This window comes from Cebidichthys violaceus, unplaced genomic scaffold (genome assembly GCF_023349555.1).
Source record: "Cebidichthys violaceus isolate CVI_PGR_0920_01 unplaced genomic scaffold, fCebVio1.0.p SCAF_8, whole genome shotgun sequence".
Classification (NCBI taxonomy): domain Eukaryota; kingdom Metazoa; phylum Chordata; class Actinopteri; order Perciformes; family Stichaeidae; genus Cebidichthys; species Cebidichthys violaceus.
The window spans coordinates 10,406,426-10,426,513 of NW_027176964.1; the positions used below are offsets into that span (position 1 = coordinate 10,406,426).

Sequence of the window (20,088 nt, forward strand, 5' to 3'; positions counted from 1 at the left end):
GGTTTCAAAGCTAATTTAGCAATTGTAATGCAATGTGCATGCCTACGTATAATAACAATAGTGGTGGAGTTTAACTATAAAGCCCTTTAAAATCATTAAGTACTTGTACGTGCTACAGTGTAACTTTTAATCGGATATAACAAAATGGGGGAAATGTAACTGTAAATCATAACAATTGTTATTAGATACAATCTTTATGACTGAGATGTTGTCAGAGTTGACTGACACTTTCTTTAAAGGGGCCGATTCAGATTGTCATTCAGGTGTCCTGAAGGTGCTGCAACCTATATGCCACTGCTCATAGAGAAAGAGAAAATGTGTGTTATGTGTGTTTCTTATGATGTTCTTGGACAAGATAACAATCCAGCGTCAGGGTCAGCAGAGTTTAATCTCATTCAGGTGACATCTCTGAACTTTGACGACCAGAATGCACTGAAGTGGTTCAGTGGTGCTGACTGTGGCACAGAGGGTCTGCATTCCCACAGCATGGTGCCATGAATTTTTCCAGTAAGTGGTTGTGCAGTCCTTCAAAACCATTCAAATCGGTGGTGAGAAAGTGTCCCTAACTACAGGAATCTCTGAGTCATCCACAAGTGTGAATAATAGGGATAAAAAAGATGTCCGTTATAGCAGACTGGCTTGCATTGGACCGCGGTCGCAGGAAAAACTGCCAAGTCACAAATGTGTCAGCTTGGATGATATTCATCCCAACTCTCTCTTGTACAAGATGATTGATGGAATGAGATACTGGATGTAATCAGCTAAAATGTAGATTCCTCTGCAGGTAGCCACACTCTTTCCAGAGCTGCTAGCTCCTTTTTTGAAAGGAAGGTATTGCTTTAAAAACGAGGATTTTGTCCTGAGCTCTTCCTTCACTCCTTTTCCCCAGTATGCCCTTTCTGCCTGTCACCTCAAATCAATGTCAGATCCATTTCCCGGCTCATTAGATCGCGTGGGGCGGATTCAGGTCCCAGAGTGTCCATGTGCCCTCTGAGGTTTGCGAGCAAACAGCTGACGGCCACATTCCTCTATGAAACACCGCCATCTTGTGGCTCGTTTTGCTTGGGGCAGCTTGTTGTAGCATTTCAGCACTACAGAGCTGCAGGAGCTATAAATGTCTTGGGATTCTGTCAAGTCGTTTGTTCTGTGTCCTCAGGCCAGAGACCAACACAGGGGTAAACTGTGGGACAGATATACACTCTCTTAAGATGAGAGAGTGTGAATACCAGTTTTTGTCTTCTTGTCTTACTATAAACAAGCTAATGATCACAATGATGAGATGATTCATTTGTCAATGGAAAGGTGCATGCTATATTTAGTTTACTATAGGATTATCACGCAGTTGTGTCAGTGCACAAATAAATGATTTGGCTCTATGGTGTATAAAGGCATCAGCAGAGGAATGTCCATCAGTAATCCATAATCTGGATCTGAACCTTTGTTTAACATCAGTAATTTAAAATCACAGCGTCTTCCTGCACGTGTGCTTCAAACTGCATAGAGACAATGTAAAAGTCAATCGTGCAGGCAGTTCTGAGGAAAGACATTTCATCTCTCGTGCAGTGTGCAGGGACAGCTCTCATGATGCTGCCAAGCGGCGCTGCGCTGTGAGAGAGAAATCAAAGCGCAGGCGTCGAGTCGGGAGGGAGCCTATCTTGCGCAGACTGGGTACTGTACATGGCCATTGATGCTGCTGGATAGATGTAGTCCCTGATGTAAATAAGAATGGCGAGGGCAGCGGGTCTAACGTGCCGCGTTATCTCTGCTTGACATCGGACTATTTTGCGCCACCATCGGGATCTTATAAAACACGGGGGCCTTTTTCCTTCTCGTTTTTTTTTCATCCGAACCTGCCTTTGAACAGCTCTGCCTGATGGTTTTCATTTGACACCAAGAGCCAAAGCAGACGGGCGGCTTCTTCTAATAAACACTCGGGAAAAACAGGTCATTATGACCTTAGTATCCTCCAGTACAAGAAAACCATCGGATTGCTTTTACGCGGCAGCATTCTGCTTGCATTTGTTGCTTTGGATTTCGTGCGCTGTGTCCGGAGAGGAGGATCATCACTTCAGCGTTGAGGTAAGATAAACGGCCTTCCTCTGCCTGCTTATCACAAATGACCGCGCTCCTCTCCTCCTACATTATCCGCCTCGGCGTGAAAAAAAACCTCATGCATAGGATGTTTATATGTGTCCGTGGGCACAGTTACCATAACGGATAACATGGAAACATTGGAAGCCTATCAGCACAGCTCACGCGCTGAAAGGTACAAAAAATGTTTTCTCGCATTCCTCATTTGCAGAGTGCCATGAAACAGAAGGATGCTCATTTTATTGCTCTGCGGTCCACGAGCCCATCCAGCCCGCGATCCTAAATGTGCAACCCAGATATATGGAGTGGTTTATTTTTACAGAGATGTGAAGCACAATGTTTTCATCGATATGTTTCTGTGGCAGGCCAACATACATTCAGACATGCCTTGGCATCATCACGGTGTTGGAGGAGATTAAATATTTACAGACACAAGCTGCATAGTAGGATTTGCTGCTTTTTTCTTTTTTTGTACCTTATTAATTGATGTCATTTTCATCCTCACCTCAGGCTCCCCTCCCACCTCTCTTTAGAAATGAAACGCTGAGGCTGCCAGCCACACAAACACATCGTTATTCAATGTTATGGCTCACTGAAATCTGCCTGATATCTCTCTGAGATCTGTGCCTTTTAACAAGCACAACACACACACACACACACACACACACACACACACACACACACACACACACACACACACACACAGGAAACACGCCCACGGGAGAGAGGGGAGGAAAAAGAAGAGAGAAAAAAAGGATAAACAAGGCGTTTAGCTCAGCAGAAAGAAGGATAGAGGCAGCGGGGGGGGGGGGTGGACAAGGACAGCTAGTCAGATTAGCTGGCTGGAACATATCTCATAGGCTGTGTAGTGATGGGGAGGCAGCTGGTTGGCGTGTGGACAGCTGTGGATAGCGTGGGCATCTCGCAACCTCTCAGATTGAGTCTGGCAGTGACCCCCCCCCCCCCTCCGGATGATGCACGGCCTTCGCATCCCTCCTCTGTATCAAGCCGTACTCTCGCTTTGTAGGGCAAGAGGAGGCAGGGCCACAGTCCTGCACATGTAGGCTGACCGGCAGCCGCAAGACACAAACACTGACTAAGGTCACTAGAAGGGATTCAAATGCAAACAGTTGCACTGATGTCCAGGGACAAATATCCACACACACCTGAACTGCTGCTGGATAGACAATTTCTGCAAACACAAGACTATTTACATGTTAATTCTATGAAGTTTTTCATGAATGCTTCTGTGACGTTAAAAGAAATAGAAATAACCATGTTCTCTTCCAATAATACAAAATATACTGTAGCAATGGTTAGTCACCTCAACGCATTGTTTGTGAGATGCACCCACAGCCATATCCTTGTTGGTTTTTATTATGGGATTGGCCACTTACTGAGAAAAACTGGGTAGGGTAACTAAACAAATAATACTTTGCCCTCATTAAACAGCTACTGTTCCTTTGAGCACGGCACTCCAACCACTGCGATGGAGGAATGTCTGAGGTCTGCGTTTGTATTCGTCAGCCTCCCTCAGTAAAATGTGCTGAAAAAGAGAATGTATTGAACACGTGGAACCAAATGTAATCAAACACAAAATGAAGGTGATTCAAGTTGAACGCTGCAGCGAATGGGAAGACTCTTTCTTAGCCTTTCACATTTTACAGCTTGGGTTGATACATGTACATTATAGTAGATGATTAACGCATCAATTATCCGCACAATCCTGCAAAGTGCAACCTTTTATGTTTCTCCTGTTCCATCGCCATGTTTTTCCTCCTGCTTTCCCATCTGCTCTGAGTTTACTAATAGAGGCTAAAGAAAGTCTTAAAATAGCCACGAACTGAAGGCCCAAATCGTTCTCCCTCTTCCCTCCTCTCGCAGGGATGGCTACAGAAGTATGGCTACCTTCCCCGCACAGAACCGGGAATGTCTGTTCTGCGCTCGGCCCACACCATGCACTCAGCCATCGCCGCCATGCAGCGCGTCTATGGTCTCAATGTCACAGGGACACTGGATGAGAGAACCAAGGAGTGAGTATGCATACATGCTAACGTGTCAAGCACGTACTTTCACCAGGCCATTGATGTGACATTATTGCAAATGCTCCCCTCATTCATTTAAAAATGCAGAAGGAATGGCTATCAATATTTCAATGAACTAGTGAAGGACAGAAATAGAGATTTTCATTTCACCCCCTTCACCTCGTCTGAAACAACCTCAGGTGAAGGTTTTAACACTTTTCCTTCTTCTCATTTTGCATGATGATGCAGTGATATCACGCTGAGGTGAGAATTAATGTTTCGCCTATGCATTACAGTGTGTGTGTGTGTGTGTGTGTGTGTTCTGTACTTGTGATAATCTGATGTGGTATGAATGAGAAAACACAAAACTTCCTCTCAGCCCCCATTGAGAATTTAATCCTCCACTTGAATCGATGACTGTAGTTTGGAGTATAGTTCTAGTGGTATTTTGCACAACACTTGCCGTGATTACATCAGGAAGAGAACAGCTGAGTTCACTTCAGTGCTGAATTCGGCCTTTTGGCAGCATTTGCCTCGCAACCTTTATTGAGTCACTTCCTTTCCTCTCCTCTCTTCTTTAAGTTGGATGCAAAAGCCTCGCTGTGGCGTTCCGGACAAGTTCAAAAGTGCTGCGAGGTCACGGAAGCGGCGATATGCGTTGACGGGACAGAAGTGGCAGCGTACGCACATCACCTACAGGTGAGATATAGTGGAGGCAGTTGTCATAGCGACCATTGAGCTTAGCAAGCGCTCATTGTGGGTTTCAGATGTGTTCATTTTCTCAGCTCTCCTCGGTTTCTCATCTCCTCCTCTTTAACCATCTGGGATCACATCCGTGTTGTCATAGAGACCGCTCATATACGTCACACACACACACACACACACACACACACACACACACACATCACAGATTCACACATAAATGTGCCCATGTGTGCTGTGAGTATGTTTACTTTCCAGATTATAAATAGCTTGCTGTTTTTTTTTTCTCAATCCTCCAATTACTGTTTTTCTAAGACAAAACAAATAATTTTAGCTGAGTAGCATGAAGATTGAAGGCTTTCCCTCTCCCTCATATACAATTGTTTGAAAAATCCTGAGTGTAAATTGTCCGTAATCTCAGAAGAAATATTCAAACTCTCATTCTATCTCGCCCGATTAAGCTCCAGTTTTTAATGGGTTCTGAGGAGGACTGATAAACGGGTCTCTGGCACAACTGCAAATTGACAGGTTACAGAAGAAAAAGACGATAACACTGTCAATTTATTCAAATCCTTCCTTCCTCCACGAATTTGAATTGATGAGCCACCTCTCCTAATGGAATGTCAATCAGTGCTGAGCCAGTGCTGCTGCTGACTGCACTTTATTCATGAAAATGAGTGGAGAGAGAGGGAGAAGATTTCCCATTCCTCTCTGCCTGCTAGGGACTGATAACGACTGCTGTGTTAAAAGTTCAGTAAAAGCTGGCGGGCTTTAAGTAGTTGTGTCAAGTGCAACTTTTTTTGTGTGTGTGTGTGTCTGTCTTCTCATTTTGAAAAGTAAAAAAATGTTCACAAAATTAATGGGATAACGAGGCACGGGGGTTGATGCGGTGTGTATTTTCTTTCCACTTCTGCTGGATGTTTTGTTCCCGGTGGCTTAAAATAACATGTGACTGCTTTCACTGCTATGAACACAGTATGTAACCTACAACCTGCAGGGCTGTTCCTCAGCCCCATGTCCTCTATACTGTGGCTCTCTGGAGCCTTTTCAAACGGTTTGCCTTCTTTCCTCCCACAGCATAAAAAATGTCACACCAAAGGTGGGTGCCCGCGAGACTCACGATGCCATCCGGCGGGCGTTTGACGTCTGGCAAGGTGTGACTCCCCTCCGCTTCGAGGCCGTTCCATACAGTGCACTGGAGACTGGCAGGCGCGACGTGGATATCACCATCATCTTCGCTTCGGGTTTTCACGGTGACAGCTCACCCTTCGACGGGGAGGGGGGATTCCTAGCCCACGCCTATTTCCCGGGCCCAGGCATCGGAGGCGACACACACTTTGACTCGGATGAGCCCTGGACCCTGGGGAACCCCAACCATGATGGTAAGTGAGAGAAAGAAGAGGCGGCAAAACCTAAATCTAGAGCGAGAGAAAGTGGTGATGGTAAGAGGTAAGACAAAGGCTACAAAGGGCCCCTAATAAAGAAGAGAGGAAAGGAAATGTATTTAAGGAAGAGATTACGATTGGGGAAGAAAGTGGAGAAAAAAAGGTAGTTCAATGTCGAAGTAAGTAAACAAGTAAAGGGCTGTGGAAGGAATTAGGGAATCATTGAGAAACAGCAAAAAAAAAAAGAGCAGTCAGCATGAGAGACGGATGAAGACTGATGGAAAGCAAAAACTGGGAATACAGATAGCTGAGTAGGAGGGCAATGTAACAGAGGTGGTATCACAGGGCAGGGTGCGAAGGATGCTTAACCAAGAACAAAGAACGCAGAGATGTCTTTGATCGGGCTGTGCTCTGTAAAGACGCATCAACCCATCTGTCAGGATTTTGATGGTTTTTTTTCCTGCATAATAAGCTCCTCAGATGATAGAGAGCTCTGCTATTTTAAGACATTGGTTGCTGGCACATGATTATGGCGATTCTGTTTTTAGTGAATTTAGCTCAGTGGTATGCTTCAGGAGAGGTGACAGAAGACGTGAAAGTGCTCGATACACTCTATATCCATATTGCAAAATGTGAAAATGATGCATCCATGATATGTTTTGATATTGTAACCACTTCCTCAGCACACTACGGAGTGACACAAGCACAAGATTAATTTTAAGGAAGAGAATTAACACCAGAACACTTCCTTAAAATATTCAGGGTATACAGTCAGCATGTATTTAACAGTACACAGAGAACAGCTCTCTGGTCTTTTATGCTGTCCTTTAAGTTGGGAAACTCTCTATCTTTTCCTTCCCACTTTAACAACTCAGTTTGAGGAGAAAAATAAAATAAAAACAAATTTACCCAATTAGTGTATTTTTTCCCTTTAAATCGAGTGTGGTGCGACTGCAAAGCTTGTCTGTATGTGATGTAGATCATTGAGTTCATCAGTCCTCTTGACTCCCCTGCTCTTCTTCTGTCATACGTTTTCCACTAGTCTGTTTTGTTCATCGGAGATTTTCCCAACAAACAGCCTCTTTCCCTCACAAATCATCAAATGGAAAATAAACCCAACCTGCAGAAGCAGGGCAACATTTGGTTATCCTCATTGAAATTAAAATATGAACAGATCTGGAACTAATATTACTCAAATGAATGGATTTGTAGTACTATACATTAAATCCTCTTACTGCACATGTGAATCCCAGCCGCTAGCATTCCACACAGCAAAGTGTCTTATGATGTGATGTTATATAATGTTTTGCTTTATGTTATTGTGGATAAGGTTATGATAGATCCGGTTAGGTTAGGTTGTTACGGATTATTATTATATTGTCAAATATACTGCGGTGGGCCACTCCTGCCAATGTGGATTCCGGCAGGGTGCAGCATCCCATAGAGGGAGATAAGATAATAGAGCCTTTCTTAGTGGAGCATCCACACACACTTTCATTACCCTACCTACAGGGCGCCAGGCTGCTTCGCTAATACCCATGTGCCCTACGCTTACATTCTGTCCTCCCATTAGTGGAGGAGGAGGGTAACAGCTCACATTGTGTTTGTTCTGGGAAACTGTTTGCCGCCCATCAGCTCCCCTCCCTCACTCTCTTTTGTTTTCGTACTCCAATGATAATTGTCTCAGACTCCCGAGTCAAATTCATGATCACCCTTGCGCAGTGTCCCATAGTTATCCATGTGGAGGGCTGAAGAGCTCCTGTCTCTGCTTTATGTGTCTGGGAATCTGTGCAACCTTTTAATGGGCTTTTATAGCGGTGTAATTGTAAATGTTGCATGTTGACATGTGCGCTAATGGTAGCTCCGACCTGTCTCCTGGGAGGCTTTGTGGGACATTTTTGGTTTGTTGGAAGAGGCTGGATGTGTTAGATAAATGGGGGGAGGGGGAGGTGTAACCTTTTAGCTGCTGGCTGAGGGTCAGCGATTGGTCTGTGCAGCGCTGCTGGCAGGAGTGGATATCATGTTTTAAAGGGCAACAATCTCCTGGGGACAGCTTCCGTCACAAGCTGTACATAAATGGTGTACTTTTCTCTAAATCAGGTTGACACTATGAGCTGAGTGCTGACCATAGACACTGACCGTGGCATTTTTTTGTTTTTCATTTGTCTGTATGAATGTGATACGAAACAAGACCCACGATGTTTACTATGCCAACATTTATATGTGTTCAGGTGCGTTGTATGAACGTTTGTTTTTTCACTGTTCTCTGGGGCTCTGGGCCGCAACGTGAATGTACGTCTCTCTGCTCTCTGTGGCTCACATGTAGCATATCATCTCTTATGGGGCAAAACAAAGACAAAGTGCCCTTTCAATAATCATCCAATAATCTTTACTTGCGCTACATTGCATGACATTATAGCTCAGTGGACGTTACGCTTTGACCAGAGAGCTGCAAGAAATGATTATTTTCATTGTTGATTAACCAACCGGTTATTTGTCAATAATGTATTAAATGGTTTGTTTAAAATGTCAAAAAAATGCTCAGTTATGTCCAACCAACAGTCTAAAACCCAAAGGTAGTCAATTTACCAAGACGTAAACCTGAGAAATGAAGTAAATTCTCATATGTAAATATTTGTCGTTTTCTACTTGATAAATGACTTAAATGTTTAACTGATGATCAAAATTGTTTCAGATCTTTTTTTTTGATGACAGACTAATCAAGTAGTCATTAACAGACCAGAGGGAAGTTGGAATTTAATGGGCTTATGTTTGCTCCCACATATCTTATCTTTTCATATCTTGGAATGATTCCACATTTTTTGCCATGAGCTCAGCTTCTAATAATAACTGATGTCCATATTAATCTTAATTCTTAGTGTTGTGTTTCTTTGCTTATCTGCCTCTTGTGTTGATAATGATAATAACAATGATAATAATGATACAAAAATAACAATAATAATAACAATAATAATAATTTTTATTATCATAATAATAATAATAATAATAGGGTAGTTAAAAGAGCTTTACAAAAAAGTAAAGAAATAAAAACAAACATTAAAAAATGCAAATACTGCTTGTTAATGTGTGTCTGTGAGTGGGTGTATGTTTTCTTCTTTCATCCCGATACCCATATTGTCACATTCATTCTCCTCCACCTCTTGGTATGGACTGCACGTACTGCACAGTATGCCATGTATGACGGAGGGTTTTCGCATTAACAAGGTCCTCTTCCCCTCTCTAGGTAACGACCTGTTCTTGGTTGCGGTGCATGAGCTGGGCCACGCCCTCGGTCTGGAACACTCCAACGACCCCACCGCTATCATGGCTCCTTTCTACCAGTACATGGACACAGAGAACTTCAAACTACCTCACGATGACCTACAGGGCATCCAGAAAATCTATGGTAACTCTCTGTTTTATATGCTAGTCTCTCTGTTTATGATGTAGATGTTGAGCAGACAACTAATTTTCTGTTAATTTTTGCATTTTAAAAAGTAGTTAGATAGGGACCTTAAGAACAATGTTACATTATGCATTATATTGTCCAACCTTCTTTTGAAGCCGTATTACTACATCTTTTTAACACTGAAGCCCTGCAAATACTTATTAGAAATACTGCTGCAACATTCAGTCATGTTGGGTTGATTGCCAGTAAGCAGCATTTGTCAGCTGTTAAGGAGGACAGCCAACAGCAGAACAACATGACTCAACTGACAAATCATCTGTGCCAACATTAAAGGTGCATTGGTCAAAAAAACAGTCAAGTTATTCAATTTCTCAATGGGTACGGTCCAGAAAAACCTTTCGTCTCTTTAGGTCCACCAGATAGAGCGCCACAGCCCACCAGGCCCCCGCCTACGGTCCCTCCTCCTCGCTTCCACCCTCCCTCAGACCCCCGTAAACATGACCGCCATGCCAGACCCCATCGCCCTCCACAGGGGGCCAAGCCCTCCAACCCCAACTCCAAACCCAGCATCTGTGACGGAGGCTTCAACACCCTGGCCATCCTCCGACAGGAGCTTTTCGTCTTCAAGGTAGAGTAGATCATCACCCTGAAAGAACATGGCTGCTGGTTTTAAAGCTGTTTTTGGGTGCTGGTGATGATAATGATGATGATAAAGATGACTCTACTTTATTCATTTCTATAGGACCAGTGGTTTTGGAGGGTACGGGACAACTCCGTAGTCCCTGGCTACCCCATGCAGATCAACTACTTCTGGAAAGGCTTGCCTCCCAAAATTGATGCCGTGTATGAAAATAGCGAGGGGAAGTTTGTCTTTTTCAAAGGTAATTAAAGTAAATATTTCATATTTGGATTATGTTGTTTTTTTTGTTATTCATCAAAGGTACCCTGTAGTGTTTTTGGCCGCCAGTAGCACTATAATAGAGCAATGCTTTCACGAGTGGGTAACCATTTTGTTATTGTTCTGCAAACGCATTATGATGCACATCCACACGAGAGAACATACATATGATGCATATTTCTGCCACCGGTTTCATGCTATTTCGCTGGTGGCATTTGCTGGTAACGCGCCAAGAAATGTAGCAATGCACCAGCAAAGGTGAGGAAGAAGGAGACTGCTGGCTAGCAAACCTGGATGTAAACAATCCAGGATTAGAATTTTTGCAAACAGGTTGGCGAATGAGGAAGGGAATGCATTCAAGACATTTGGTGAAAACACTGAATGTAGACAAAACTCTTGTTTGTTCACAAGAAAATTCCACATGGCAGCTTTCATTTTATTCAATCAAAATTATATTCTCTGATTCAATTGTAAAATAAATCAGGTTAATCCACAAACATGAGAAAAACCACCACTACAAATGAATGTTTGCGTGCAAGCTCTTAAAACATACAGTGATCTTTTATCATATAGCAAGTGAGCGGGTGACTTTGAGCTTGTTTTGCTTTCTGTACAGTAACAGAACGGGTGCAGGTCCAATGCAGCCATCCGTCCATCAGGCAGATTAACATGACATCTGTCACCCAGCGGGATCAGAGAGCCCCATGCTTTATTTATTCACTCAAGGGGACTTAACTGCATGTGTGTGCATGTGATGTCTAGCTACTTACTGCAAGCACACAGCTCTCCTCACTCTGCCTGAGGCATTTATGATGAAAATGAATTAAATGCAACAATAGCTTCAATGAAAATGAAAACAACAAGTCTCGGCGGAGTTGCCTTCAGAGCATCATCTTGCTTTTTATTGTATTATAGATTCCACTGCATAGATTTTCTGCCGTGCAGATATTTTGTAGACGAGGTGATACATCTGACATTTGAAATCATGTGAATAGAAATGAATACACAAAAAGCTTGAATGAGCTGAAGGGCCGGCAGTGTTTCGTCTACAGCGATATTTGAGGTCATCTTTATGATAATGTCTTTGTCCCAGAGCATCCTAAATTGGTGTGTGTATTTTAGGAAACCGTTTCTGGGTCTTCAAGGACACAACTCTCCAGCCTTCGTACCCTCAGGACATCTCACTGTTCGGGAGCGGCATGCCCACTCAGAGTATCGAGACAGCTGTCTGGTGGGAGGATGTCGCCAAAACCTACTTCTTCAAAGGAGACAGGTCCGTGTTGAATTATTACTGGCACTGTTATAAAGTTAAGTAGTTGGGCAGAGTCTGTCAGGGAAAAGAAAATACTGTGAGGACCATTGATGGCTGAAATCTTTATTTAAGTCTTTTGTTTATGACAATCAATTGTCAAAATAATAATTTTGCCGGTTTATTGATCAGTGCATCTTCAATTTTAGCATAGATTAGCTGGCATTTCTGTAAGTTGTCACACGTTGCTATGAAAATGCTGATTGTCTCTTTAATAGCTGAAAAATGCTGCTTATTGACATTCAACCCATTATTAGCCAACGTTAGAGCAACATTTGTGATGGGGATTATGTTACTTCAGCGTTCAAACCTTTTTTCCCTGTAAAGTATTTATATATATATGGTTTATATAGTTTGTATAAGTATTTGAGTCTTTTCAAAGCAACCAAATCTGAGAATTTGTTGTTTATCTATGTCCGTTGCAAGGGTTTTACATTTTGAGAGTATGCCAGTGTGACTCACGTGTTTGTTCAGCTGTCATGATAACTCACATCCCAAGAGGTCAGAGGACCCATGGTAAAAGCTGACAAAATGCTTTGTCATGATACTGTCATCCCTCAACCTGCTGCTGCACATCATGACAAACAGGACGTTCTGTCCGTCGTCTCAAACATGATTTCATCTCTCTCTCTCTGTGACAGGGTGGTGTTTGTTCTAATTCAAAGACATGACACTGTGTAGCAAGATTTATGTGTGTGGGTGCCAGTGCATGAGAAGTAGATCAATCACAACAACTCCTGAAACTAATTTACCAGGTAGATAAACACAGTATGGATGATTGATTGTCCACTTTCTCTGGTCATGTGAATCCAGTCAGTTGCAGATCTTTAAATGGTCAGATTGAGTTCTTTTTCTAAAAAAAGTCTGTCACTGACACAGTGTGCAGAAGTCCAGCTCTGTGCCATGATACACGTTTTAATACAATGTGTTTTGATTGTGTGTAATACAGCTATTTAAATCTTTAGAATTACATGTTCTGTAAGTTGTTAATTCACCATCTGAATGTGTTAGTAATGGATTCTTTTAGCATCTGCCTCTATTGTCAGTGTGGAGCCATTTTCTACCATGAGATGGAATTGTTTATCTTGGCTGCATGTACACCTGGCACTACTTCTTTAAAAAGCCTGGATTCAAGAGTGGAAAACCCTTTCTCATGTGTATGACTGGACTATATTTGATTCTGTCCATCAGCCCTAGTTTGAGCTCCTTGTAATTTAGTATTGATGGATTTGGTTGATTTAACTCTCATCACGCTGTGCCAATTTGTGTTTGTGGAATTGTGAATGCTCACAAGAATAGTAGCATAATTTCCTCCTGCTTAAAATTGACCCAGATCTGCTGTTACTGTAGGGTCAGGTGTCTGGTAAGAAGGACTTGTCACTGACTGTTTTCATACTGTATTTCTGTCTGTCCTGTTGTAGGTACTGGAGGTACAACGAGGACATGAGAACCATGGATCCAGGTTATCCCAAACCCATCACCATTTGGAAAGGCATCCCTGACTCTCCACAGGGGGCCTTTGTGGACAAGGCCAATGGTATGTCAGCTTTATGGACCATGTAACTAGTCAGTGAGATTTAAGCTAATTAGTCTAACATACTGCCATTGTTTGTAAAACATTTAGAAAAGATGAAGGGCAACACCTTAAAATAATGTATGCTATCGTTTCAGCCCTGTATGCAACAACATGACAGGAAAACAGGAAGTTGACTGAACAGCGTCCGTTTTCTGGTTTAATTTTCAGATTTTTCATGTCAATATTTAAACCAGTGTAAAACACTTAGTAGAGGTCAGAGCATCTCCAAAAGTATTGCTTCATAGCAAATGCAAAAGGAGAGTTATAAACATAATAAAAGGAACTCAACTGCTGTTGCAATACGCTACTCTAGAGCTGCAACAGACAGGCAAACGAAAGAAAATGCATCAACTAGTTTGACAATCAATTAGTCGTCTTTTTCAAACAAAAATTTAAAATATTTGCTGGTGCCAGTTTCTCAAATATGAGGATTTGCTAATCATTAGTTGCAGCCCGACACTAAACATCAAGCAGTTCAGATCAGCAAAACACAACATTTCTGCAAGATTGATTTAAGGGACTCTGATGCATAACTGAATTTAATTTGTTACTTCTTCCTATTTTTCTCTCAAATTTAACTTTCTGAACAAAGATTTTCAGAAATGTGCTTTCAACAAAAGATCTGCCACGTCTTGACATTTTTATATAAAACTCTAGAGACCCCAAAACATTATTTCTATGCATCCAAACGCACACAGGGGATAATGAATCTTATTCCCCACATATTGACCCCCTGAAAACAACCACCTCCATGACATTGATATGAAATATCGCTATTTCATAATCATCTATTTATATTACATATAAATGTTATACTGTTTTGAAAACATGAGGTCTTCAGCTTTCACAATCAGTCAACCAATTGTATTGTCCAAACTAAGTCTTATTATTAAGTATTTTAACAATGAAGTCCTATAGACATAACTTTTGTAAATATAAGAACAACTTAAAAAGATCGATAGGATCATTTTTCAGCCAACCTCTAGGTCTTAGTACTTTGAGACTGCCACCAGATGGCAACAAGCACTAACAATCTATACATCATTATTTTCATCTCATTCGTATAAATCTGTGGTTACCACATAGAGCACGAGGGCCTTTGCATTCTCCATTTATATGCCTGTATAGCATGGAGCTTTTCAGTCATATGAATATCGATCAACGCTGAGACCGTCTGAGTATATCTTTATTGATTGTATTAAAAATTTTGTGTTTTTGTGTATTTTCGTAACATTTAAAGTTGAAATCTAGACTAGCAGAAGACATTCAGTTGCATCATTGTCTATGGGATCTTTATTTTTACTTCTGAAATTTAGATTTTATACCAGGCGAGGATTTTTTTTCTTTTCGTTTATTGCATCTATATTTACTACATTTAGTTTACTTAAATGGATTAATATTCATTTGCTTCTTATCTCCCAAAGAAGACCAGTTATATGCATATAAGTCTTATGGTCGAGGAGCTATTCCTGATTCATTGTTGGTTTCATTTTATAGGCATTTGTACAGAGGGACAGGGGGCTGCTAGAGCTTAAGATTTGGGTACTCTATGTAACAGCACAATACTTCCTCTTTGCAAGATTAATGTACATAAGTGTATATTTGTATACACCCCGCTCCAGGCTTCACCTACTTTTACAAGGGAAAGGAGTACTGGAAGTTCAACAACCAGCTGCTTCGTGTAGAGCCTGGCTACCCGAGGTCCATCCTGAGGGACTTCATGGGCTGTGACGGTCTACCTGCCGATCCCGACTGGGACTGGAACCCCCCGGTGGCAGAGGAACGCCACTACGACAACGGTGACGTGGACGTTGTCATCAAATTGGACAGCACGGGGGGCACGGAGAAAGCAGTGGCCATCGCTATTCCCTGTGTCCTGGCACTGTGCATGATGGTCCTCCTCTACACCGTTTTCCAGTTCAGGAGGAAGAGCACACAGCGCCACATACTGTACTGCAAGCGCTCCATGCAGGAGTGGGTCTGAGTGACAGTTATCGCACTGAATACAGAGGGGTGTGAAGCTCTGACAGACGTCTAGTCATTACTTGAAGCCCTAAGTACAGTAATTGGAAGCACTGTAAAGGGTACAGTACATAAGGATTGCCATGTTGGCAGATTTTAAAACAGCTTGAACTCTTAACAAGCTGTAAGGAAGCAAAACGATGAGCAGAACTCAACTGAAGACAGTAAGGGAGCCACCTCTCCTGTGTTCAGCTAATATGTATGTATCTGCTTTGACTTTTTTCTGTATCTTGGAATGAACTCAATTACGTGAGACAGAGTTAAGCTACTGTAAGTGGGACCTCTGTCTTTCCTCATCTCTGCACGCCGCTTAAAAAGCCCCTAGCACTAACTTCAATGGACAAATTAGATATAGGCTTCTACTTTACTTTCATTTATTAATTAAATCGCTCTGAGCTATGTGCTTTTTTTTCCATTTACGGTCCCTGTAAAAGATTCATTCATTGTGTGGAGGACTGATACACAAACCAAATATGACCTTTTCTTCCAAAGAGGATTACTGCTCGATGTTGTTTTTAAATGGGATGTTTTTCCTCCATCGATGAACATTGTGGCATCATACTCAGATTTTCTTTTGCCATTGGTATTCACATACGCCCGTCTGCTCTATAATCTGTGGGAATAGGAAGCAGTCGTTAGTAAGAGCTAGGAGCTCAAGACTGTTGTGGCAGTGTATCTCCAAAACGGGGGCCAAAAACCTCTCTGCAATATTTATGAGACTGCCTTAATCACAGATTACTTAAACTCCCTTCTCTTTCTCTCGGTGTTCTCTGGTGTGGAAGCTGGATACTGAGTGACACAGCAGGAAAACAAAGTGTGTATAAATTCATTCATTACTGCCCGTAATGCAACTTCAAAACCAGTAGGACAGTTTTATCCACAATGGGTGCATTGCTCTTGAACATGTGCTAAGCAGTGCTAAATGGTAAGCTGGCTATCAGCTTCCATTTACTGCCTCACCGGAGGGTGTGAGAGAGAAAGGGAAGGTTAGTTGTGTGTGTGTGTGTGTGTGTGTGTGTGTGTGTGTGTGTGTGTGTGTGTGTGAAAAAGACAGTAATTACCCACACTATATATGTACTGTACTGTACTGTAGTGTCAGTTATTGAACTGCTTACATCCTGCTTCCCTTTTTTTCCTGCCAAGTTTGGACAATAATACTCCAAACAGTGTCAGTCCATGCATTTTAAACACTTTTTTTTTTATTAAATTTTTGTACAATGTTTGTAAGTTTACATGATATTTCACATGGAAAGGGACATGAAGGTATCGGGAAAAAAAAGCAAAACAGGGCGAAAAACTATATGTACCCTTTTTATAAATGACACACTATTATTTCTGATTAAAAAGTCATCATTACTGCATCTCTAGTTACCACAGACACATCAGCCTTGTTTCAGTGGACAGTGCTTTTTGCCCAGATTGCTCCATCTTCTCACTTAGTTATTACAAATAGTTTTTGATGAAATGCAAACACACATCTAAACAATAACAAAAACTAATCCGCTGAAATAAAGAAACTTAATGTTGTCTGAATTATGGATGTCAAGAAAAAATTTAAACCGGTTCAATAATGGAACTAGGTTGTTTTATGAACTGTAATTATCCATTATTCAAAACCTACACTTATGTCACATTAACAAATTACTAATACATGTTTATAGAACTACTCTAACGTTGGAATTAACGGGCATATAAAAAAAATCAAAACTAGCTCAACAAAGTCTGATGACAAATATTTCAAATATATACCATAAACTATGATGTTGCATACATATATGACACTAAACACTAACCATGAATTGTTTCAAAGAGTTTAATTCGTGGACTATGAGAAACAATTAAATTATATAAAGCATAACAAAAGACAGACTCTCTGTGGTGAGATGGCGCTAAACTGATCAGGAGCTTTTTCTGGCCCCATGTATTGTATAATAAATGCAATACACAGCTTGGATCCCTAATGAAATATATTGTCTCGCAATTGCCTTTGATTGCTGCCAAACATTTAACAATGTGGTTGTGTTGTGTAGCGTTTCTCAGCGTCTGTGAGCATTCATGATGTGATTTTAATTTTATATATATATATATATATATATATATATATATATATATATATATATATATATATATATATATATATATATACACACTTGTGCTCCTTGATTTTGTTATTCTTTTACTTGAAATAGTTATCTACATCAACTGTACAGGATATCTGACATAATCTTCCATTAATATCAAGATATCAAGGCAATGCCATTTTATGCCATATCGCAGAAGGAATTAAGTGAATTTAAAATGTCTATAATCTTTGAATTTAATCGAGATAATGATAAATGGTTTGGACCATGATTGATGGGTTGAAACTTGGTAAGATGTGGTTTTATCATGTCCTCATTCATAAGGGATACAAACTTAAAATCTAAGGGCAATGCATGCCGTTGTTAAACTAAGATGTCATTCTTTCATGGATTATTCGTACACTCTTGTACTATTCAGTCTCTTGCATTGTGGTTAAATGAATTGAGCGATCAGCACTGCAGGTTTCTGTTGGATGCATCGACAGATCCAAACTTTCATCTTTTATAAACCATGTGAAATTACTAGCTTCCAGTCGGTCCTCTCTGTTCCAAGCTCCAGGCGAACGTCAAACTGATGAAGGAAAATGTTCACATTTTAAAGGCAGGAACATCAGTCCATCCACGGCTACTGTAATTTAAGGTGGAAGCAAAACACGTTGGCTCAGTGTTGTGTGTGATGTCTTATCAGTTTGTGTGTTTGTGATGAGGGTCCGATGGCTCCAGTGAGAGTGAATTAAAGACGGCCAGTGAGGCGAGTCGGTACTGTATTTATTGCCGCATTTAATCTTCTGTGCTCAGCACCTCAAATCTTGCATCGCATTGTTCTGAGGGCAAGAAGCTGTCAATAAAGTGGGTTTGAAATGCAATGGGGTTTTTTCTAGTCATACCACGACCAAGTAATCCTCCTCCTTCTGTTACTGGCTCAACAGCAAACAATTCATCTGGAGTGAATGCTTTTCCATCTTTGAAAGGTAAATCAAAAACTTGATAAGGTTACATGTTTAAATTGCTCTTTTTTTAACACTTATATCACTGGTTTAACCTGAGTGTAAGCAGGGAGTCTCAGTGCTCTGACCCTCTTTATCTCCAGACTCTTCAAAGCTTTTTTTGTCTGCCTTGACACACGCTGCTAAGCATTAAGGCTAATTTGGAGTGTTGTTAAAGGATGTAGATGCAGCCAATTAGACAGCAGTCGATACACCAGAGAGACAAGGGTGAGGGGGCGGGGGAACATTTTGCAATCATTGCAGTCAAGATCTTATACACAGATACGTGCAGTAAATACTCCAAGGCATAGTGTATGAGAAGTTAACATATTGCATAATGTGTACATAAAGACAGAGTGTATATTGTCTGCTTGGAAGAATTTTGTTTTCAAGTCATTCATGTGTTGTAAATAAAACAAGTGCATAATGAGTGTCTCCTTGTATCGTGCTCCCACACACAAACAAGTTTTATCACCTCAAGTAATCTTCTCCAACAAAGTGACAAACTGAAGATGCACTACAAAAAGCCAGTTAAGATGCAACATTAAAGAAGTATTTATTCAGGAAGCTTGTATTAATTCTTTCACAATATATATTTAACCCTGAGCAAAGCAGAGCACAATTGACAATAAAGTTATATTATATTTCCATTAGCATTGGCACACAAACCAAGCAGCACAAATAATTAGGTTCAATAAATTTTTGTCGTTTTTTGATCTTAGAAAGACATGACATGTGTTAAAAAGGAAACTCCTTGACATACTTTCATAATGGAAAGCTCAGCGTGTGGTACCTATTCTTCATTGTTGCATGTTGCTGATTTCTTTGAGGGGCACATTGCCTCATTGGAGATCTCATTGTAGCCTTCCAGTCCACTTCCTTTATTTGAACAAACAGACAGAAAAGTGCACAAACACACATTAGAATATCACTGAAGACTTTTCTCTGAAACACTGCTTTAAGAACGTAGAATGCATCTCATACCATGTATTAAATTGTAGAGTAGGCAGTAGTCATTTGGCCTGTTGGCATTCTGAGACATTGTTGTGGAGCGGGCCTGTGCAAGAACAAACAAAAGCAATGTCAAGAGATGTTAAAGGGACATCTGAACGTAAGATGCACATAATGGTGGTCTTTGACAGAGCAAACCCACCCTCACTTTGCAGAAGGTGGGGCCTGCAGGAGGGGTAAACTCAAAGGCCATTTCAGTAGATTTGTGGGTGCTGAGAGATGTATGCCTGATTCTAAGGTATGTGGAGGACTCCTTTATTATCTAAGAGACAAAAACATGTTAAAAAGAATGACAAGAAAATGACAAAAAAAAAATTCTGCAACTTATTATTTCATTAAATGTAAGTATTTCTAATATGTTTTACTTGAGAAATGAAGTTGACACAGTCATGGTACAATTCTCCTAGTCGGTACAATTTGAGCGGGTCACTAAAGAAATACCAAGATGCTCTAATTACCTCATACATGCATTCCTCTTGGCTGCCATGACACTCCGTTGTGCTCCAAGCCTTCACCTGGCTCACAAGAGCACTGACAGGTTCAGTGCAGGGCAATGGAAAAAACCTGCAAGGAAAGAGGCAAATATTACAACCA

At 41.1% G+C, this 20,088-nt stretch overlaps 1 protein-coding gene across 4 annotated transcripts; it reads left to right on the forward strand.

Moving 5' to 3' along the window:
* Positions 1 to 1,624: 1,624 nt before the first annotated feature.
* mmp16b (matrix metallopeptidase 16b (membrane-inserted)) lies at positions 1,625 to 16,454 on the forward strand. 4 transcript variants are annotated; one of them, XM_068738185.1, is made up of 11 exons: positions 1,625 to 2,079; positions 3,976 to 4,124; positions 4,365 to 4,379; positions 4,698 to 4,814; positions 5,895 to 6,199; positions 9,447 to 9,608; positions 10,001 to 10,239; positions 10,354 to 10,492; positions 11,632 to 11,782; positions 13,240 to 13,355; positions 15,017 to 16,454. In XM_068738185.1, the coding sequence occupies exons 1-11, from the start codon at positions 1,951 to 1,953 to the stop codon at positions 15,376 to 15,378; spliced, it is 1,884 nt and encodes a 627-aa protein (XP_068594286.1). In that variant the 5' UTR covers positions 1,625 to 1,950; the 3' UTR covers positions 15,379 to 16,454. The 4 variants fall into 4 exon arrangements, with proteins under 4 accessions (XP_068594286.1, XP_068594288.1, XP_068594287.1 ...); XM_068738187.1 differs by having other exon boundaries at positions 10,022 to 10,239; XM_068738186.1 differs by lacking the exon at positions 4,365 to 4,379.
* Positions 16,455 to 20,088: the final 3,634 nt, after the last annotated feature.